Source organism: Pleurodeles waltl, chromosome 2_1 (assembly GCF_031143425.1).
Source record: "Pleurodeles waltl isolate 20211129_DDA chromosome 2_1, aPleWal1.hap1.20221129, whole genome shotgun sequence".
NCBI classification, from domain to species: Eukaryota; Metazoa; Chordata; class Amphibia; order Caudata; family Salamandridae; genus Pleurodeles; species Pleurodeles waltl.
In genome coordinates, this window is record NC_090438.1 from 46,878,711 (window position 1) to 46,902,652 (window position 23,942).

The 23,942-nt window shown below is 45.4% G+C and overlaps 1 protein-coding gene across 2 annotated transcripts in view; it reads right to left on the bottom strand.

The window, feature by feature from the left end:
- The window catches only part of KIF4A (kinesin family member 4A), a 147,715-nt gene that overhangs the window by 72,595 nt on the left and 51,178 nt on the right, over positions 1-23,942 (bottom strand). For both annotated transcript variants that reach the window (XM_069209661.1, XM_069209667.1), the window contains exons 6-13: positions 23,062-23,228; positions 14,791-14,885; positions 13,828-13,947; positions 13,333-13,508; positions 12,412-12,473; positions 9,123-9,255; positions 6,889-6,947; positions 421-526 (exon numbers count right to left, since the gene is read on the bottom strand). In XM_069209661.1, coding sequence (XP_069065762.1) covers positions 421-526; positions 6,889-6,947; positions 9,123-9,255; positions 12,412-12,473; positions 13,333-13,508; positions 13,828-13,947; positions 14,791-14,885; positions 23,062-23,228 — 918 coding nt within the window. The remainder of the gene's footprint in view (positions 1-420; positions 527-6,888; positions 6,948-9,122; positions 9,256-12,411; positions 12,474-13,332; positions 13,509-13,827; positions 13,948-14,790; positions 14,886-23,061; positions 23,229-23,942) is intronic.

Below are 23,942 nucleotides of genomic sequence, written 5' to 3' on the forward strand. Positions count from 1 at the left end.
ATCAGTATTACGTATGCTGCTTATTCTACGGTCAGCCAGCCAATCTGGAAACAATAGTCAGATGGTCATGTGCGCCTAGTGAGACTGTACATCGCCCTTACATTTAATTCAGAACCTTGTGCAAAAATGAGCAGCAAGAGAAGCCAACCAATAAGGCATTGAAGCGATCCAACTCCTTCATTACATACAGATATTTTAGTACTCTAAAAGGGGATGTGAATTTTGTGAATCCTTAGGGCCGGCATCTGAGGAACTACCAGTGTTAAGATTCCATGGTCACCTGAAATTAATACCAAATATACAAACAGTCCCATTAACAGCATTCTGCAAGCTCTTCTGCAAAGCCCCATTCTTGTGCTTACTTCAGTTGTGCCAATACTTCACCTGCCCAATTACCAAACTTTGGTGCATTCATATTACCTGAAGCTCACCGATGACTTGCTGCAGATTGCGGATAACTTCAACATTTTCCTTTAGCTCTTGGTCCTCCAAGGTTTCCACAAGTTTCTGCAGGTCAAGCTTGCACCTGAAGCATAAACAAAACAAAGTGAATGAGCCAATAAAATACCTTGGAAAATAGAATAAAAAAAAAACAAAAAAACTACACAAGACAAGTGTAATTAAGGAGAATAGTAGGTTGGCACTGCAAACTAGATATTGATTAAAGAAGCAAATTCCCAATCTGAATTTGGAAACCAATAGTTCCTCCTGAGCATTCACTCGAATTAACCACCATCTCAATGTTGTCAGACAGAGAAAACAAAATTTTAAATAAGTTAATGGTAAGTAGGTGCAGATTTTTAGTAAACATATGGAAAAATAAAGTCAAAGTAGCAGCACAGTAAATGCCATCTGAGACTTTCTTTTCTTCATTTTTTTTTTTTTTAAACAGCGAATAAGTATTAGAGTAACACTCCTACTTTCAGGTGAAACTACACTTAATAAAAACTTACATACAAAAATACAAATGTAGAGTAGGCACGCTCACCGTGATCGGCTTTGGCCATAAACTCCTTGATCTGTCACCTCTCCAGCCTAACCTAAGGATCTATCAGGACATTTCCCATAAAAGACCAGGGTGATTCAGAGAACCATAAGTCTCAGGGACTAGAAATGGACATTACTACCTGTAGAAAGCTTCAAAGCCAAGCCTTTGCAGTGAAGAGATGTCATGCAAGCCAGAGGACACAAACATTTTGTTTGGTAAAACCAAATTGTGGAGTTGCGGTACAAACCCACCTCAAAGGCATGGCAAGAAAGTAACAAAAGCCAGCACAGAAGAGCAGTACTGGTGTTATCAGTGCATGATATCCAGCAGCCGTGTGGAAACAGATGGCACTAGCCAGGAGCATATGGAAGAGATGACTACAGGGGTTCCCTGACCCAGTCTAGTACCCAATGATAGTGTTGGGGGGGGGGGGGGGGGGGGGGGGGGAAGAGATATTTTGCGGAATTAGTATTCATCAGATTGCTAATCTTCTAGCCACCAAGAAATCCCCTGGACAGACTTAGGTCATGTGTGAAATATTACCAGTAGAATCAGTTTCCAATTGCAGGTGAAAAAAATAGTGAAGGTTTCAACCCCTCCGGTGTCCTGCACTCCAACCTTAACAGCTATATAATACCCGTAACCTGCAATGGTGCTCTGATCGTGAAAGTCAAGCAGAGGCTCTTTTACACAACCAGTCCTATACCTTTAAACAGGGTCCTATGCTGCCACTGTTTCAGGAAGCACGGACCTTTGCAAGATTGAGGCTTCTTTGCTTGTATTGCATGGCAACAAAGACAACCATATGTTGTTCCCAATAGTTTACGTATGTAAGAGGGGAGACATTTTAGGCCTCACAACAAGATATACACTTTTTTTCTGCAAGTCTAAAATATTTGGCGAAACCAGCCTAAGCGGAGAGAGACATTTCTTAGCACTAGAGGTAGCCAGCTCACCTAGCAACAGGATAACATGATCTATTTCAGTTCAAATTATGTTGCTAAGTCCACTATATCAGCTACCTGCTGGAAGCAAAGCTTAGCCCGGTATCGGGTCTCTAGCTTAGACCCCACACAACCCAACCCCCCCCCCCCCCCTTTACTGGTCTTTGAATTACTTCTGCACAACTAACATAGTACACAACCATAATAAATAAACAGTAACCCCAAACCTGCCACCCAGTCTCCAGCTGCAATCCAGTGGCTTACCCCCACTGCCATACCTGGACACCGGCGGAAGCCACCATGCCCAACACTGTAGCCCACCACACAACTCAGCCAGGAACACTTCCTGCCATATGATACATCAGTGAACTCCCTGACTCTCCAATTATCTTTACATTAAAGGACACCCGCTCTGTTGTGAATAATGCACAAGTCAGAGTCTCACTCACTCACGGATTTAACAAAACTAGGGAGAAAATGGACCAGGAAAATTCAATCTTGACATCCTAAAAGACAATCCTTTAACATATTGCAAGGGCATAACTATCAAATAATCTACACTTATTCAAAGCCTGCTGGTCACTGCTGCACTGGTGGTCAGTTTCTCTAGAGTCTGGGGGCTGCGGTGCAGTGCTTCTCTAGGCGTCTGATATCTTCGTCCTGGGGCGTCACAGACCGGAGGATTCTCAGGGTTCCCTCTGCAGGCGTTGTCGTGGAGGGGTAGAGAGGTCAGCTGAGGGCTGACACTTGGTCGGAACCACCTGGGGGTCCTCTCGGGCTGGTTGGTTCCTCTGGACAAAGGCCAGGGCTGTTGGGTGCAGAGTAGTTTGGACACGCTTCTGGAGTGAGGTAGGAGTCCCTTTAAAGACTTTCTTCTTGGACAGGTCTGCTGTACACGGGAGTTTCTTGGTCCTCGGTGATGCAGGAAATCCCCTGAAGGCTTTTCAGGGGGTTGCTGGTCCTGCAGAACACATTGCTTCTTCTTTAGCAGCTTTCTGATGCAGGAGATGGGCTGGTAGGGCTGGGATCGAGTCAGTTTGTGTCTCCTGTTCTCTGCAGGGTTTTCAGCTCAGCAGTCCTTCTTTCTTGAGGTAGTCGGGAATCTGAAGAGCCGGGTTCAGGGTTGCCCCTAAATACTAAATTTAGGGGTGTGTTAGAGTCAGGGGGCAGTAGCCAATGGCTACTGTCCCAGAGGGTGGCTACACCCTCCTTGTGCCCACTCCCTCTGGGGAGGGGGCACATCCCCATTGGTACTACTCCTCCAAAGCAAGATGGAGGATTTCTCAAGGAGGGGAGGAGGGTCACTTCAGCCAGGACCCCCCCCAAAGGTGTCCCGAGCTGAAGGAGTGGTGACTCCTTGTTCTTCTCATTATCCCTCTGGACTTGCCGCCAAAGTGGGGGCTGCATCTGGGTGGCTGGCATCTCCACTAGCTGGAGTGCCCTGGGGCACTAACGCCAGGCTTGAGCCTTTGAGGCTCACCACCAGGTGTTCCTGTTCCTGCAGAGGGAGGTGTGAAGCAACTCCACCCAGGACAGGCTTTGTTTCTGACCACAGAGTGCACAAAGGCACTTCCCCCATGTGGTCAGAAACTCGTCTAGAAGTGGCAGGCTGGCAGAGACCAGTTAGTCCTACACTACCAGGCTGGCTAAGATGCCCCGTGTGTGCATTTTTCAATAAATCCCACAGTGGCATCAGTGTGGGTTTATTGTGCTGTGACGTTTGATACCAAACTTCCCAGAATTCTGTGTAACCATTATGGTGCTGTGGAGTTCGTAATGACAAACTCCCAGACTATATACTCAGTATGGCTACACTGTACTTACAATGTGTAAGAATTGACAGACACTGTAGGGGTATAGTGCTCATGCAGCTATGCCCTCACCTGTGGTATAGTGCACCCTGCCTTAGGGCTGTAAGGCCTGCAAGAGGGGAGACATACCTATGCCAGAGGCAGTGGGTTGTGGGCATGGCACTGAGGGGAGTGCCATGTCTACTCTTTTCTCCCCACTAGCACACAAGCTGCAAGGCAGTGTGTGCATGTACGGAGTGAGGGGTCCCTTAGGGTGGCATAATACATGCTGCAGCCCTTTAGGGACCATCCCTGGCCACAGGGCCCTTGGTACCAGGCGTACCTTTTACAAGGGTCTTACCTGTGTGCCAGGGCTGTGCCACCTGGGTAAACAAAGGAACAGTTTTGGTAAAGAACACTGATGCTGGGGCCTGGTTAGCAGGGTCCCAGCACACTTCCTATCAAAGCTGGCATCAACACTAGGCAAAAGTGAAGGGGTAACCATACCAACAGTGGCATTTTCCTACACAAGACATTAAACTTTCCCCCAAAATAATCCAAGACTGGAGTCAGAATAGTAAATAAGCCTTCTGGAGTGTTTTTGGGAAGTTCTCCCTTTGCCTCAAATATTCTATGAGTGGTGTTAGAATAGCAAATTCGCCCCCACCCAGCATCCACAAAACCCTCTTGCCTCGAGGGCAAAGTTCAAGACAAGAAGCGAGCATACCGAAGAGCCATACTGCTCCTTCACTAGTCACAGAAAGTAAGCCTTTAAAGAATTCAAACAGCACAATCTATGGCTTTGCCAACGCCGAAACCAATATTCTCTTAAAAGCGAAGTACAAAAACAAAAATGTGTTCAAAACGTACACTCTTCTCTGCCAATTAATTATCCAGAGCCATATTCCAGTCCAGATGTTTTTAACCCACTGGAAAAAACTTCAGAAAGAGGCCTGGCACATGCAAACAAGACTTTGACCTGCTCCACAAACCACCCAGCATGTACTGCCGGACCAGCCCTTTTGGCCATAACAAAAGCATCCCTGACATCACTTTTGAAGACTATTACCAAACTGGTCTGGGGATGATGGTTGTGTTCCCATTCGGAGGGGATTTTTCTTTGGGCTGTAATGTTGCTATTGGACACAAGCAAATCAGATTGTCATATGGCTAACCTGTCTGTAGAGGCACAAAAATAAAAAAATAAAATAAAATAAAAAACTTTGGTCCACAGGGGAGCTCAGGGTAATCCCCCATTGGCCAAGATCAATTCAAGCATCACCTCAACCATGGAACCCATCAACGTTTCATGCAAAGTTGATGGCCAGCTCCCAAAGAAGCTTACCAAGTAATTCTAGAACTGCCTTTACTTCACCATCATCATCATCCAGTGTAGTGAATCCTATCTTGTTTTAATGGGAAGCAGGAGTTAGCTTAGCCTTCTGGTTTGCAGACCTCTGCCCCTGTCAACCAGTGACTTTCACCCTACTTGGCTTGCTTTGTTTTAGTGTAATTATTTAATTATATCTTCCCAATACAGCTGCATTGTTTCTAGTTAGGAAGATGGTATAGTTTCACGTTATCACTGCCACTCTGCAAAGGCGTCACTGTCAGCGTCAAAGATAAATAAAATGTAGGTATTCACATTAGGTACTTTCCTACTTTGTGCTTTCCTTGGAATTGTTTATGTAATTGCCACCCCAAGCAGGTCTTACCTATTGTTTGGGAACATACCTACGTCAGAGGTCCAATCAGATCTGTATAAACACATCTCACACAGAGACAGAGGGACTCCTGCCAGATGCCATCAACACCATCTATGCTACACGTCACCTTGATGCAGACCCAGCCTTCGTGTCACCACGGAGTCGGATTCCAAGGTAACTAGGGTCGGGGTTTCTTCTCATGGACATGGTACTGGCAGATTACGTTTAACGTACCTAGCTCTTTAGTCTAGGGGTTTGGTTTATCATGTTAAGGTATTAAGACATATTTCAAATCTCATGTCATTTCATGCTATTGCAAGATGGCGGGGGGTCTTTGTATTAAAGACTCCTTTTTACAATTCTGTTTCTTGCATTGTTCTAATCATTGCAGCCCATGCAATTTATCGTAGATTGCAGTCTGGTTAATAAAACCTATTGAAAACTTCACTGCATCTCCATCATTGCCGGTGTGTGACGGAGACATGTTGCACATGTGAGAAAGGGGTAATTTCCGCTCTACGACTGCCCCCATGAGATGGCTCATCCTAGAGTCCATGTGTAAAGGCTGCCATAAATCACCTTTTACTGTTTGGGTTTTTGGTGAGGTGCTGCTTGTGAGCCAGGAGGGTCAGGACGACAGTTGTGACTTGTTGTAGGAATGGTCTAGTCGCCTACAAACAAAAGTGCTGTCATCCTTAAACCAGCAGTCTTGCTTAGAGCAAGAGTCAAACTACAACACCAGAAAGGCAGCATCTTTTCCATTTAGAAGAACGTCAATCCCTGGATGACCTTGGGATTGTATGGAATTTTACCTTTAATATCACTGAAGGATTTTAGTTGAAGCGCTAGTGTGCCAAAACTGAGCCTACTCCTTTCAAGAGGCAGTCTGCACACTAGGGTGCACTACAGCTGAACACATAGCGGACACATTAGCCATTAACACGCCCACCTGTAATCTAAATTCATACAGAGAGGTCCTTAGCCTTACCCCAAAACACCTAGTTCAACTTCTGGGTTCTGGTCTTTTTACCGCCTAAAACACCTCCTTTGACACACAGTCATAAGATATCTGGACAAGGCACTCACAGACCTGCCAACTCACACAGTGCCACCAAGTGTCACTCAGTGGAAGGAGAGACAAGCTGGACAGCACTGCACAGAGGGGTTTTCTATCTAATCTTAAGAGGCAGCAGCCATTCATTAGGAGACACTCTAGGAGGACATCAGCACCTGTCTCCACAACAGTTTTTTTTTTTTTTTTTTTTGGAGAGCAGCAGCGGATTGGTGGAGGTGACAGCGCCTTTTAGGTATTTCTTGAGCTAGGCCACAACCCCTTCTCACATGGTGTAATGTACAAGTTGACTTGTCTGCACTCAACTCAAGGATTTTAAAACAGTCCCAGAGAGTCACCTTCTCAGTAGAAAGAGGTAAACATCTGAACTGCCAGTGTGAATACTTACGCAGCATGCTGGCGGAGCTCCTCAATCTTGGTATTCAGTTTATCATTCTCCTGTTCGGTCTGAAAGAAATCAGTTACATAAGGTCACATTTCTCTACAAGCTTCCCAATCACATCCAATTTTACCTTCATGGTAGAAGTGTGAAAGCATCCCCAGACATACTGTTTGGGGACAAGGGCAAAAAGTTTTCATGTTTTTTATCCTTGCAACAAGTAGGCCCAACCCACTGCAACACAAACACTTTGGCTGCCAGTTTACCTCACCTGCAGACAGACCGCTTCTCTGTTGTGTGTCCATATGTTAATGCTGTACGAACTTGTACATTTGAAAACCGGTGCTGCCTTGGCCATGCCAGGGCAATCCATACCTTGCAAGACATCACTTTGCTGAGTATTTTGGATACCAGGGGAAATCGGAAGAAATGCATACATGAACTTCCTCTTTCAATTGACAGAGCTCGCTTCAAACTTGATCTTGGGCAGACTGAGTTATGGAGAGTTGCAAACATGACTACTTGATGTTCCCCATCAAACAAAAAAAGTAGATTCAACTGTCTGCTGTCCAATTTCCATTCAGGTGTTCATATATTGTCTGCACATACCCTTTCCAGTTTTAACACGTGTTTTGCATAAAGATCTACATTGTTTCCTATGGCCAAAAAAACCTGTTCCTGGCTTTCCAGTGACAACAGGAGAGATTACGTGACTTCCGACTTGAAGACATAGGGCACTATTGTGTGGTGGCCATTTGAATCAACATCAAAGAGTAAGAGAAAGCCAGTAGTGCCAATCTAACTGCCCTGAGCTCTTAGATTTACATGAACTTTGGATTCTGTCCGAGGCCATTTTTCACTTGCATGCAGTCAAATGAAATGCACTCCCATCCCAGTATGAGCATCATTCAGGAACACCTATGGATTTGAGGGATTTAACGACAAGCTTGCCATTAACTTACCTCTTAGTCTACCAAGCACAACCTTTCCTTAGTCTTATTTTGTCCTGTTATCCCAATTTCCATCCTCATGTAACAATTGTGCATTTATCTGTTTCTGAATCAGACTCAGGAGAATCATTAGAATGCATGCATGGAACCCAGTAAACCTCTTCAACTTCCTTAGACAAGGTGCGTTGCGATGGCATGAGTGGCCATTTGCTGAAGATTTAGACTCTCTTGCTTTGTAGGAAGAGCTTACACCTTCTCCTTGACTATTCTTGCTTCAAAGACAAAAGCCTTGATGGCTTTAGAGCAGACCTCTCGACATTTAGGGGGAGACCTAGTGTCAAGCCAAGATGTCCCTTGGGCCACCCTTTATGCCAGACCAGAAGGAGGAACCTTTATCAGCCAGTCATCCAAGTAGGCAAAAGTGACAAACCCTGGCATTGGAGGCAGATGGCCTCCGGTGCAATGCACTTGGTGAAAATCCTCGGAGCCGATTTCGGGTCAAAAGGAAGCTCTTAGAACTGAAAGAAGGTCATCTACAAATACGCACAGGTGCTTCTTGTGACAGGGATGAAGGTAAAACAGGCATCCTCCAATTCTAATGAGGCTAGAAAATCACTTTCCTCCATGAAAGGGAGAATTTCCTGCACAGAGGCCATTAAATACCCGTTTTATAATGTGTTTTTTTTTCTTTTAAAAAAGAGTCTTAACCTGGATCATCAATTACCACCACTCCATATCCTCTTAGGAATTCTAATTCCATGTTTAGCCAACTCACTCCATTTATATCTGAAGTAAGCTGAATGTTTTCATGCATATATTGGAACCACACTTTACATAATATGGTCATATCACCTAAACAAAAAACATACATGAGTAACTGAAGTGAAGCAAGGTCACCGAGGTAGGTGAAAGCAGCAAGGGAGTTTGGAGGTGTCAGGAGGAAAGGTAGAAGGGAAATAATTACTTTTTTGGGCAGATCATTATGGAGCCATAAGAAGGGAGAAAGGGGTGAGGAAGAGAGTCAATGACAGACATTGAGCGAAAGCAGGTATTAAAGAAAGAAATAAGTACTGGTTTCACACAAGGAGCCATTAATGGGCAACTGACAGTTTGTGTGCTGCCCAGTGGGCAAGACCTAAAAATAAAAGAAAAAAGAAGAAAAAAAAAAAGACACACACACAACAGCAAACAGATACAAAGATATCAGCGACTAAATAGTCACTATTTCGCGCACATTTTGTCAACCTAACTATCCAACATGCAGAGACGGTGGGAAAGCTGTTCAAGGCTCACCATAATGACCCTTTCCAGCATGTGGGCAGTCTGCCCAGCGGCATCACTCAGTTCACGGCACAACTTGCCATTCTCCTCCTCCAAGCACTTGTTCCGCTCCATCAAGGACTGGAGGTTTTCAGACGGTGCCATGCTGTTTGGGAAAGTAAAACCAAACTGAAGTGTTGACACACACTGGGCAAACAGACATCACACTGTTCTTCATAAAAATGACCCATGCAAAGTCAGAGTGATAACGAACAAAGTCAGAAAGTTACAGTGGAAAAAATGAATGTCACTATGTCAATAAGTTCACTCCTCTGACGTTGAGCATAAAGCACCCTGCAGATGGCACTAGACAGACTTGTATCATCCTGCATGAGCGACCACCACTCCTCCCATGCGTCCCTTATGCACACTCCTCCTGCAACAACCACTGCACATCAGATTATCAACAGCCGGGGGTGGCGCTTCAGAATGGAGTATCATCGTCAACAGCGAAAGCCTCTAGCCATACACAGGCCAGTAACTTTGGTGAGGTGCTAGCCATCTGTATTCTCAACATAAATTGATTATAAAAGATGCCTCCATCTAGAGAACCCTCTCCCCTTCCCCAACCAGGAAAACATTGCTTGCGCCAAGTACTTCCCAAACTCTACTGATCACTATTCCTTTTGCACTGTACCAACACTCAATATCCACACACTTTTAGACTTCTGACCTTCTAGATTGTGTAAGAAAGCATTTTAAAAAGGGTCTTGTATGTTCCTTTGTATATTCTTGTATTGGAATCACACTTATATAGTGCTTGCTAGCCCAGGTGAGTCGCTGGATTGCATTACAGCAGGCAGCACATTGTGCCAGAACCCAAAGTTAGTGGTCGATTTCGGGGCTGTTGGATTAGTTGGGAGTTCTTATGGAGAACATTCCACACATCTGCTCCAATTTATTTATGGTAGATTAAACTGAGAGATGATCATTAGTGTGGGTTGTGAGTTAATGCAAGTAATGGGTGGGTTTAACAGATAAACTAAAGAAAGGTGGGTATTGTTCGATGTGTCAAAGGAGGACAGGATGTGATCTATGTAAGGTGTGCATTTTGGAGAAATATGAAAGCAATTAAGGTACACAATTTAGAGTACGCTGTACCCAGACAGGAGACATGCAGTGGATGAACTGAAAGGAGAGGGACATTTGAGAGATAACATTCAGACATTTTAAGTTAGGGTCCATTCTTCACGCAGGGTTTTAGAAATAGAGGAGGCCTTTTGAGATGCCAAACAAGCTCAGAACGCAAAACTTCTATGAAGCACAAGAAACTAGCAAATGGTCCGATCACTGGCACTAATACAATAAGTCAGAAAGTGGTGTCTGACACCGTATGCACAGTTCTGCTCTTATGTGAAAGAGACTGATTTCCCATGTCCAAGCAGAGTGCTTTTGGGGCCTCCCTCCCACAAACTTTCAACCCAACAGCTAAACACAATTGGCGATCTCTTTGTGAATGGTAAAGCCACTGGGCCCCTGGCATTACCTCCTGATAGACGCGCTACCATGTTCCATCGCTTGCAAAGCTCTCTACGCGATGCAATACCCACATATCCTGAGGAACCTACTGACTTTCTCCCATTGACATTACTCATCACCACTATGGACAACATCTGCCTAGCCTCTCACATATCCCACGCAAGACTAACCATGAAACCAAAGGGACGCGTACATGCACGACAGGCTTGGGAACACAGCTTGGGCCTCTAGATCAAATAAAACCTAGCAATACCGTTGTACACAAAGTAAATTAGTGTCAGTAACCTATAAACACAAATTGCTTCCTTATAAATATCTACACTGGACGTACACAACGTTCCAAGCCCTGGCTCGCATTGATCCCACCAGCTCACACTAATGCCCTAGATATGCAGATGCTCACGCTGACTTTGCTCACCTTACCTGGAATGGTCCAGAGATCTTTAACTACGGGCAGGCGTTATTCACCCTGCTCTACTGAACACACCATTGACCCAGACCCATGATGGCTCTTATGAGATATGTTAAACCTTTACCTCTAGGTCTTAGAAGCTACGCAGCAATAGCATTATTCCTGGCCAAACATCACATGGCCCTTTATTGGGGCAGCACACTAGACCACCGCACCCCACCCACAACAGATGCCTGGATGTGAACTTCACTTTAGCGACAACCAGCAAAGCCTATGCCTCCCTTCAACCACTATCCTCTAGAACCAAAGATACTTGGCAATCCCTCCGAGCCTATCGATTGACCTTGGAAACTGACACTACGGATGGCTCTACCACCTAGCTATTGGGGTTTGGCACGGATGTCCCTCTTCTATATACTGTATGGCCCGCCTGTATTAACTATACTGTTTCTTACCACACATATGGCATGTATTGTGCATTATGGCTCTATGTATCTGTAGTACTATTCTATGGTGGAACATTGTGCTGCTTACCTTGTTTTAAAAAATACTAAATAAACAGGACACCCTTGACTTGGCACAGTACAAAATTTTGGGGTGGGAGTGTAATGCCTGAATTCCTGTGGCATCAAGGCACTGAAGTGAAAGGGAGGTTGGAAGATGGAACAGAGCTAGCTTCAAAAATTCAATGAAGACTGTTAGCAACATATTTCTTCCAATTCAAACTGCTTCCATCCTTCTTGAATTACTTCTTGTAAAACATTTAAGCTGCCACAGGCCTGTTGTGTGCTGTATGAAAATGTACACATTCAGAAAACTGTGCCCACGTAAGCATGCCAACATACAACTGTCACTATAGCAAGTTGTAGCGTTGGGGTGCAATACAGAAGGGTTCAGGTGGTGGCAGAGGTTGTCCTCTGGTATTAGTCAACCACAATGGGGTCACAGCCGTAGTGCAAATAAGTACAAAATGGAAGCAAATGCAGCTTCAGCTCCGGCAGATAAAGACCAATTGGAACAATCTGTTGAAGCATTCGCAGAATACCCTGTGCTCACAAACTGAAGAACGAACCAAATGTGCAATATTTTTAGAGTAAAATTCAGATGACATTTAAGAAAACATGATCCACCTAACAGTGTTTTCATGGAGCACTTTCAAGGGTCACATTCAGGGCTCACATTAGAGCTGCAGTCTCAAACTTTTGAGGTGCTCATTGTAATTAGCTCACACAGCTTCAGGTTAGTTTAAGACTATTGTGCCAACACGGCTTACTAGCACAAAACAAGATAACACTGCGGAACGCAGAGCACAGAGCCATGCAAGCGACTTTCACAAAAGCAGACTCCAAGAATCATTGGCTCGGTACTTACTTGGACAGCACAGGCAGGGTGCCACCATGAGCTTGTAACAGCAGCACCTGGAGCTCCTGGACCTAGACAGATCAGAAAGTGTGAAGTGCATATTCCAAGGTTAATCCCTCTAGACATTTTAACTATTTCAATACAGAAAACTGCAGATCTACCATATAGCAACAGGCACAAGTGTACTGCAGCTAAAACACCATGTCCTAAACTGACGGATGAATCGGGGTGCAGAGCATCGAGTGAGTACAAGGGTTACCTCAAGTCCAGCAGTCAGACTGTACGTGGAGTGAGCCAGTCTCAGTTGGCACTGATCATACTTTAGCCTTAAAAACCAGCCTTATCAGAGCAAAGCCGGTCCCATGTTGCTTGTGTTCCAGTTCAGGGAGGACCTGGCTTGGTAGTTCAGGCTGGACTTTTCACATGGGGAGCACAGTCAAGAATGATTTGCCTATGGCAGAGTCCAAACTGAGGTGGCATGGTGGGCGAAAAACAGACGTGGGCCCAGGCATCTGTAAGTGGCTGAGACTAATTCCCGCATTCTAACCACCATCTTGTTGTTAGAGTAAATATTGGTCACAACTTATTTTCAATTACTCAGGTATAATTAGGGGTACATTTCTGAAGAGATTAACAAAAAAAATACACAAACTAATCCATTGTGAACTATCAGCTTGTGTGCGTACTAATTTTGGGGGTCAGGTCAGGCCTTCAATATATTACCTGCAAATGAGAAAAGGCTCTCAGAGAGGCTTGTCTGATTTTAAAACTTCTAAGTCATAAACGCGTAACTCAGTGGAAGTTGTCCTATTCTCTGAAACAGACAGTTTCCTTACAGGGCTCAGAAAATCTACCGGGTGTGACTCCCAGGTTATTGGGGTTCTTCGAGACTGCTTTGTTGAAAATGCTTCAATGTAAAGGAGAGTATACCTGCAGCTTCAGGCGCTGGAGCTCAGCAGACTGGGGGTCCAAGTTGATGACTGGCTTGTTCTTTATCTGCCGCGCCCGGTCTGCGTAGCGCAATGTGTTTAACGTCTCCTCCATGTTGGAGTCAGCAGGACTGACACAAGCGATCATCAGAGTGTGGCTGTTTCCACCCAGGGAGTCTGAGGGAGAGACCAATGTTAGATCAGATCAATCAGGTATTGTTCTTTGCACCCGTTTTACTTCAAGCAACACAACGGATGATCACTGAAGTCCTACAAGAGAGTATGTGTCCATCTAGGCAAATACTTCCTGTGTCAAGTTTTTCTTTAATGAATTAAAAAAAAAAAAAAAAAAAAAAAGCAATTTCACAGAATTTAACAAATGAATGACTCCGTTACAGTTCAACAGAATCCATTTCTCATGCAGTTCAGACTTGGGCAGTCTAGACAGCAAGAGGTCCCTTGGTTAGAAGTAACCACAATACAGTTATGCTCTGACCTTGTAATAGTCTGGTCAGCTTCGAGTTTCTGTAAGGAACGAAGCCCCCCTTCTTATTTTCTTCTCCAAGGGCGCTGATGACATTGCCAAGGCACAGCAAACCTCGATTGATGTTGATACCTGGGTGAACAGAGAAATACCATTAACATGAACGCCAAAGCCAAGTCACAAGAGGCACTAACTACAGATAAGAGCAGACTCAGGTCAAGGTACAACAAGATATTTATATACAAAGTTAGTGCTGCCGCAGTAAGGAGGCAGAGGGCAAAGACTGCATTTAAAGGGCATGATGGAGTGTTCGGAATCAAGGGGAGTTCAGCGAAAGAAAACAGTCAGTACTTAATAGGAGATCTCATTTTAAGGCATTGTGCATGTCCCCATGGCCGCAATAAACTGGAAGAACAGAAACATCCAAGATAACTTTAGCATTCATGTGAAGGTACTATGTGTTTCTTGACTAGCACAGGAGGATAAACACATTTCCATGGAGGGCTGGGCCAGCAGGGTTGTTCTTTTGGCAAAAATGCTCCGGTAGGGTTGTGCCAAGAGATTTTACTAGCTTGTCTTTTTAAGGGTGAGGCAGCAACATTCAAATCTTATTCTAGTTTCCACCGACTGCAAACTTGAGTAGCCCCAACACATGGTCTTTAATGCAGGACTAAGTCACAGATTGGTGCTGCTCCGCTGTTGGATAGTTTAGGGAAAACATCAGCCTAAAGACAGCAGCTGCTAAAATGCATTACTGCAAGCCAAACATGAGCTATTTGCCGGCAGCAGTTACCAAAAGTGCCCTCTACACATGTGCCAAAATGAGTGGTGGGAGTAGCAAGCACAGGTAGTAGTGTGGCACTCTACTACATGAAAACATTGCACTCTTTGGAGTGTTTCCCTTCCATTTGTAGCTCACATTCTTCCTCTAGGATTCTTTCTGTCCAGTTAACGCCAGCCCTCGTTTTTACTTACCTTCCTTCAGACGATCACCCTCTGCCTTGGTCTTTTTCTGCCTTTCGGACCCAGCCAAGTCCACCAAATGCAGCTTGGAGCGAAAGCTGCTGGTTCTGTCAGGGAGTAAGACACAAACATCAGTTCATGTATTTAGTTTGTTGCAGCACTTCAATTGAGAACCAGAAAAGCATTGACAAGCAAACTCAGAAATAGAAATCTAGGAAGATAGGAAGGAGGAGCAGGTCGTTGACAATTTATACCCACTAGCTAGAGAGCCATCAGGAGACTGCTTGTAGGAAACTGCTTGTAGGAAACTGGACTTTTTTGCATTTATTGTGCACCAAAGTCATTGCATATATAATATGCAAGTCACCCCTACAGCAGGGTGTAAGAGCCCTAAGGCAGGATGCATTATAATGCTTGTGGGGGCATGTTTGCATAACCAGATATGCCCCTATGTCGTCTGGTTCTATTACTAGATATTGCAAGTGACCGGGCAGCCATCTTCCAGAATCTACTGGAAACTGCTCATTACGAGTGGCCAGGCTACATGATGGATGCACAGAAAATAACGGTTTCTGGTATCAAACACCTCGTCTTAATAAATCAATATTAATGCCAGTATTGGATTTATTAGGACATACACCCAGGGGGTACCTTAGAGGTACCCCTTGAAACCAACTAGTCCTCTAGTTTGCTGGCTGATTGTTATCTACCAGCCGACAATCACAGATGAGTTTCTAAACCCCACCTGAATGAGAGCCCCTGCTCTCAGAGGTCAGAAACAACACTGGCAAGATGCATTATCACCTCAGCCAACAGGATGGCTGGTAAATCTGCATACCAAGGCCAGGGACTTCAAAGTCCCTGCGTCGTCGGTATGCATCCCCAGCTTTCCCAGACCTGGGAGAGGAAACCCCTTTCCCTGATGCCCATTAGACACCAGGACAGGTGAGAAATTAGATTGTCAAGAGGCGTGTTGCATTTACAAGCTGGACACACCTCTAGGGTGGACAGCCTGAAGTGAACACAAACAGGAAAATTCCACCATCTTGTGTGTGGTCGAATTAGAAGCTAACAGCGTGATGCCCACTCCCCACAGGAAGTGGCCATCTAAGGGTTGTAGGGACCTCCCCCAAAGGGTAATTAGCCCATTGACTACTACCCTTAACACCCCTAAATTGATTATTTAGGGGACCTCCCTGGTAGGAAGCTGCCTATTTATATAGTGGACCAAAAAGAGGTACACTGTATAAAGAGTCCAATCAAACCCCAAAGGAATTACAGAGCCGCAAATGACACCCCAAAAGCTCTTTTGTGGTAGTGTGGGTGAGCAGTTAGGCATATCAGAGGGTAGTGCCAAGCATGTATTGCACATATATAAGCAGTAAGTGAGAGACACTCAAAGAAATCCAACACAGGTTTATAAAAAAATAATACGTACTTTTCTATACATTTTGATACCAAGAACTATCAGGTAATTACTTTGAGTTATGATTTTTTTTACATTTTTCAAAAGCTGACAGTGCAATTTTAGGAGCGGTAATGTTATCCTATGGTGGAAAAACATACTGCATACTGGTATTTAGCAGCGACTTACAGGACCAGGAGTTGAGGTAAGAATGGGTAAGGTCCAAAGCAGCACAAACAGGTCACTTCGGGAGGCACAGAGCCATCTGGGTGCAGAGGTGCTATTCAGCCTTGGATGCCTTCACCCTATCCTATGGGAAAGAAAGACGCTGCATACGGGCATTTAGCAATGACTTACAGGACTGTTCTAGACTTGAGGCGAGTATGGGGCAAGGTCCAAGGCCACACCAACAGTTCGCCTCAAGGGGCTCTGGGGCATCCGGGTGCAGAGGTGTTACGGCATTGGGTGTCCCTATCCCTTCAGTGGAGATTGGTCAGAAAGAGGTTGGGGGGGCAATCTGGGGGAACCCACAGTGGTGTTCGGCCCTTGAGATCCTGGGTAATGTACAGACAGTTTGCGCCCTTCTCCTCAGGCTGTGGAGCTTTTGGAGTCAAGTTCCAGTGCAGGAGATACACGCAGTTGGAGGAGGCCTGCAGATAGCGGCTGTGGGTGAACTCAAGGTGGGTTTCGTCTCTGGCCTGGGAACCACCCTGACACAATTGGCCCACTTCAGCTTAGGCTAAGAGGCTCTGGTGCAGTGGTGATGTTCTGCATCGGGTTTTGGCGGTCCCGGGTCCTCACAGTTCTTCTTTGGTTGCCTGCAGATGCAGGGAAGCAGCTCCTCAGCTTCAAGGGAGTTGTTGGCGATTTGTGAAGCACTGACAAGCTCTCCCCGTTTCTTGGACAGGGCAGTTGCTCCACAAGGGTCAGGTTCAGTCAGGTCAGCAGGCTTCTTGTCCACTCCTTGTGTCCAGCGATGATCTGAGTTCCTGGTATCAGGGTGTCCCCTAAATACTCAATTTATGGGGAGTGAAGGGTAGTAGCCAATTGGCTACTTGATGGAGATGGAGACGGAGATGTTTGTATCTCGATAGAGATGCAGCCAGAACCATTTTCCTGTGTTTAAATTAATATAAAAATGTGTTATTAGGGTCGAGCCCACAAGCGCCTCGTCCCGGTTGCAATATGTCTTTGGGCTTGTAACCACACCAATGCTACCCATTACTTTCATTGGTTCGTGGGCTTGCCTTTTGAAATCCGCTTGCTTTCATTACTGAAAGGCATGCATAAGTGTAAGGAAATGCCTCCTTGGCATGGTTACCCCCTGACTTTTTGCCTTTGCTGATGCTAAGTTTTGATTTGAAAGTGTGCTGAGGCCTGCTAACCAGGCCCCAGCACCAGTGTTCTTTCGCTAACCTGTACCTTTGTTTCCACAATTGCCACACCTTGGCATCCAGGTAAGTCCCTTGTAACTGGTACAAAGGGCCCTGATGCCAGGGAAGGTCTCTAAAGGGCTGCAGTAGGTCTTATGCCACCCTGGGGACCCTCACTCAGCACTTACACACTGCTTCACAGCTTGTGTGTACTGGTGGAGATGAAGACTAAGTCGACATGGCACTCCCATCAGGGTGCCATGCCAACCTCACACTGCCTATGAAGTATAGATAAGTCACCCCTCTAGCAGGCCTTACAGCCCTAAGGCAGGGTGCACTATACCATAGGTGAGGGCACCAGTGCATGAGCACTGTGCCCCTACAGTGTCTAAGCAAAACCTTAGACATTGTAAGTGCAGGGTAGCCATAAGAGTATATGGTCTGGGAGTCTGTCATGCACGAACTCCACAGCACCATAATGGCTACACTGAAAACTGTGACGTTTGGTATCAAACTTCTCAGCACAATAAATACACATTGATGCCAGTGTACATTTTATTGTAACATACACCCCAGGGGGCACCTTAGAGGTGCCCCCTGAAACCTTAACCGACTACCCATATAGGCTGACTGGTTCTAGCAGCCAACCACACTCCAGACATGTTGCTGGCCACATGGGGAGAGTGCTAGTAACAAAGCCTGTACTGGGTGGAGGTGCTTCACACCTCCCCCTGCAGGAACTGTAACACCTGGCGGTAAGCCTCAAAGGCTCACCCCCTTTGTTACAGCACCCCAGGGCACTCCAGCTAGTGGATTTGCCCGCCCCCTCCGGCCACGGCCCCACTTTTGGCAGCAAGGCCGGAGGAGATAATGAGAAAAACAAGGAGGAGTCACTGGCCAGTCAGGGCAGCCCCTAAGGTGTCCTGAGCTGAGGTGACTAACTTTTAGAAATCCTCCATCTTCCAGATGGAGGATTCCCCCAATAGGATTAGGGATGTGCCCCCCTCCCCTCAGGGAGGAGGCACAAAGAGGGTGTAGCCACCCTCAGGGCTAGTAGCCATTGGCTACTCACCCCCCAGACCTAAACACACCCCTAAATTCAGTATTTAGGGGCCCCCCAGGAACCTAGGAACTCAGATTCCTGCAACCTAAGAAGAGGACTGCTGAACTGAAAAACCTGCAGAGAAGACAGAGACACCAACTGCTTTGGCCCCAGCTCTACCAGCCTGTCTCCCCACTTCTAAAGACACTGCTCCAGCGACGCGTTCCCAGGGCCCAGCAACCTCTGAAGCCTCAGAGGACTACCCTGCATCTAGAAGGACCAAGAACTCCCAAGGACAGCGGCTCTGTTCACCAAAGACTGCAACTTTGCAACAAAGAAGCAACTTTGAAACACACACGTTTCCCGCCGGAAGCGTGAGACTTTGCACTCTGCTCCCGACGCCCCCAGCTCGCCTTGTGGAGAACCAACACCACAGGGAGGACTCCCCGGCGACTACGAGAGCGTGAGTAGCCAGAGTTGACCCCCCTGAGCCCCCACAGCAACGCCTGCAGAGGGAATCCAGAGGCTCCCCCTGACCGCGACTGCCTGCTTCAGAGACCCGACGCCTGGTAAAGACTCTGCACCCCCAGGACCTGAAGGATCCGACCTCCAGTGCAGGAGCAACCCCCAGGTGGCCCTCTCCCTTGCCCAGGTGGTGCCTACCCCGAGGAGCCCCCCAACCACCCCCCCCCCCCCCCCCCCCCCCCCGGCTGCATCGCTGAAGAGACCCCTTGGTCTCCCATTGATTTCTATTACAAACCCGACGCTTGTTGGCACACTGCACCCAGCCGCCCCTGTGCCGCTAAGAGTGTACTTTCTGTGTGGACTTGTCTCCACCCCCCCCCCCCACCGTGCCCTACAAAACCCCCCTGGTCTGCCTTCCGAAGAAGCGGGTATTTACCTGCAGGCAGACTGGACCCGGGGCACCCCCTTCTCCATTGAGGCCTATGCGTTTTGGGCACCACTTTGACCTCTGCACCTGACCGGCCCTGAGCTGCTGGTGTGGTAACTTTGGGGTTGCTCTGAACCCCCAACGGTGGGCTACCTTGGACCCAAACTTGAACCCCGTAGGTGGTTTACTTACCTACAAAAACTAACTAACTCTTGCTCCCCCCAGGAACTGTTGAAAATTGCACTGTGTCTAGTTTTAAAATAGCTATATGTCATTTATGTGAAAACTGTATATGCTATTTTGCTAATTCAAAGTTCCTAAAGTACCTACCCGAAATACCTTTCATTTAAAGTATTACTTGTAAATCTTGAACCTGTGGTTCTTAAAATAAACTAAGAAAATATATTTTTCTATACAAAAACCTATTGGCCTGGAATTGTCTCAGAGTGTGTGTTCCTCATTTATTGCCTGTGTGTGTAAAACAAATGCTTAACACTACTCCTACTACTACCACAAAATAGAGCATTAGAATTCTCTTTTTGCCACTATCTTACCTCTAAGGGGAACCCTGCATGCTATTTCTTACTTTGAAATAGTACATACAGAGCCAACTTCCTACAATAAGTCATGCCTTTTCTGGTGTTTAACCCTCCTCAAGCGCACCGGCCAGCTACTGAAAACTTACGAGGCTCGAGGTTTCCAGTCTGGTTTCTGCACTACTTTATCTTTTTATTTTCCATGCAGCGTTCTCACTGGGTTTTACATTTTGTTTTCAATTTCAGCGCGGTAGTGCTCTTTTTTTTTTTTCTTCTTTCAATTTGTGTGGCAAGAAAAGTCCGGTTAGGAGTTCACAACCCTAATAGCTATCTCGAGCAAAAGTGAGACCTGTTCAATTGCAAATGTTTGTTTTTATAAATTGGTGTCGGATGTCTTTATTGTGAGTGTCTCACTTACTGGCTCTGTGTGTGCAATAAATGCTTAAGACTATCCTCTCATAAGCCTAACTGCTCACCCACACTAACAAGAGGTTTTAGAATTATTTTAATTCAACTCAAGATCAGCCTCTTCAAGGACGCATTACCATCCTATCACTAAAACAGTGGGACTACAGGAAAGAAAAAAAGGAGAAAAAAAAAAAGGCCCCCCTGAATCCTGCTCAAACCCTACCAATGCTCAGACCTGAAAACCTCGCAGGAGAACCATGAACATCTAATCCCATGAATTCCCTGTAGGAAGCTGGCTCTTTATACAGTAGATCAGAAGTAGGTATGCTGTGTAAAGAGTCCAGGTAGCTCATTAGAAGTGGACAGGGCTTTCTCTAAAAAATACCAAGTGCGCTATTCGTGGTAGTGTGGTCCAGCAGCTTAGGCTAGTTAAAGGGGAGTGTTAGACTTGATCTAATGCAGCTTTTATTAGCTTGAATATACCAAATGGGACCCAGCAGGGCTGTAAGATAGATATATATGGAGTGTGCAGAATTGTTTTTATACATCTACACCCTCAATGTGTGCGTGGAGGGGAGGGTGATTGGCTACTGCAACAAAAAACCTAGCTTCCGACAGACAGCCCACTAAAGGACTAGTAGGTTTTAGGGGGTACCTCCAAGGTACTTTCTGGGTGCATATATTAATAAATCCAACACTGGAATAATTGTGGGTTTATTAATATGAGGTGTTTGATACCAAACACCATGGGTTTCAGTGAAGCCAATATGTAACTGGGAACTCGTTTTGACTAGTGCCCAGTACAAACCTTAAGATGGCTTCCCTGCTCACTTGTAATGTCTAGCAATAGCACTAGACATTACAGGGTCATATCTGCTCATGCAGATATGTCCTCACAAGTGCTACAACGCACCCTGCCTTAGGGCTCCAAGGTCTGCTGTCGGGTTGACTTACATATAGCCCATGCAGTGTCTTTGGCATGGCATCATGTGTTCTAATATGGTTTGTACCATGTCACGTAACTTGTGATGGCAGTCAATGAGGAATTTTGTGGGTGGGTCTCTAAGGGTAGAATAAGACATGCTTCAGCCCTTATGGACCCTCTTTAGTACCAGGAGTACCACTTACTAGGGAGTTACCGGGGTGCTAACGTCCATGCCAGTTGTGTTACAATTACTTTTCTTGTTTTAGGAGAAAGCACTGTCACCGACGTCTGATTAACAGGTCTCGGTGAGCTATCCGAGTCAAACACCAGCATCTAGTAGCTCTCAAGGGGGCAAAAAGTGGGGAGACCTCTGTAAAGAAGTCCAGTTTCCTACAGTGGGCACAAGCTATAGTTAAGCTCTGCTAACTGGTGAATTTGTGTTTTTTTGTTCAAAACATTAATGTTCTGTCAAATTTACCCAGTTATGTTACTTTTAGTTTTTTTTTCCCGTGAATTTCTATTTTTTTTTTTTTTTAAATCACACCCATTTAGAAAGTTACTTTAACCATTTATAGAGATTATACAAAATAATTTGTCATTACCTAGCTCAGCAGGGATAGCACTGTGCTGATCCTATGCTTAAAAACTTTGCTAGATAAACAGACATTTGAGGTGAGCAAATCTAGAGTGTCGCTGGTGTTGCAGGGTGCTCCTTACTAGAGCTGCTCTCCACCTAAATTTGGGAACTTCCCAGAGTTCTCCTTTGTTTTTTGCATAATTTATGCGTCACTCGAACCCTAAAAGGGCCTTGTTTTGAGAGAAATATATATATACATATAACACACACACACACACACACACTATGCACTGTTTAAGTTACCCTCCATGAAGAACAAGGCCTTGGAGGTTCTTTAGCACTTCATATTCCAAGTCCTGCTTTGGTTAGCTTATGGTTCTATACCTATATAGCTTGACAAAGCCAATTTACATTCTACACTGCTTCTATCTTCACACACACACACACACACACACACACTTAAAAAAATAAATTGATATGCATGGCATTGGTAGGTTTCCACCGGTTTAAGCCTAAGCACAAAATCTACAACAAATCCATGCTGATTTAACCCACGAGTGCACACAAGTTTAGTTCTGGGTCTCCCTACTGTAACCAGTTATATGGAACCTTTTCGGTATACACTTGGAAATGTTGGACGGTAAGGCTCGCATTAGATTTCATTAGATGAAGCATATACGCAGTGGACGTCAATTGTAGGGATCACCTAAAAGTAACAAAGCTGATATGATCGATGCCTTGAAGCATTCTAAATCAACCACTGGGAATGATCCATGGGAAAATGAATTTGGGTTTTAAATGAGGCTCCTCCGTTCGGAAAATTTGAAGAGAAATTCACATTTTAACATTCCTATGTGCATTGCAAACCAACACACTGAACTCGTACAGGGAAGGCAGAGCAGAAAGCACCAGGGGAAATTAGGTGAGGGTGGGGGACTGATGGAGGGGACTCTGGGTAGCATACTTCAAGACAAAAGCCTGCCCTTGGTTCAAATTCTCCACCAAGTGCCCTCTCCTATTTGAGCACAGGAGATTGGGCAAGTAGGACTTAGATCCCATGGAACATTCATACAAAAGGCATTAAAACACTCCACATTGCCTGTGAAAAGTAATACTGGCACATACTTATCGCCCATTTTTCTCTGGTCGATGGAGATGGTGAAGATGGCGTGGGAGCGTGATGACTGGGAGTTCATGGCAGTAGAAGCCACAGTTCGACAGCTGTTGCCCTGCTCCAGGCAGGACACAGTTTCCAGAGGACAGACCACATCGCACTCAGTCAAACCCACAATCTGTGCAACAGAAAGGAAAAATGTTACCCATACAAGATGATGAAGCAGCATATACAGATGTGTGCCCCTTCCAGTGAAATTACTGAAAAAGGTTGTCACCTTTCAAGAATCTTCTCTGGAAATTCACAAAGTGGTCTTCATAATGGACAAGCAAAAGTTAACCATGGCTCAAAGGGGCTAATAAAAGAAATGCCACATTTTACACTTACACAGAGGAGTCCAGACGCAACGTAATCGCCTCCTCTAGCTGCGGAGATGTTCTTCACTGCTGCCAAAATAAGCGCATGTTGCACTTTCTCCACTCTTTCAGGTGGAGGTCTATTCAGGCACAAAGTGCTAATATGCCTTTAAGTTCCTGCTTATATGGACGGCCGAACTATTACCTCTTCCATGGAGTCCGCAGAGTCATTCTCAAACAGAGCGGCCCAACTACTCGCCTTGCCACATCCCCTCAGCAACTTAATCACCAAACTCACTTATGTTCTCTACATTAGGTCTGAACATTGCATATATCTCTGCAGATGTTTTTTCCGATTCAAGCTTTTACGTGCTATTGTAATACTGCTTTAATTCATGTGGTTATGGTACTCTATCAAAATAGTAATCTTGAAATTTGTTTTAAGTTTGATACAATTTGAAGAAGTATGCAAAACACCATCTTAAACGCATACATTTAGAACCGTTTGAAATACTACTTTCTTATTGTGCGTAATT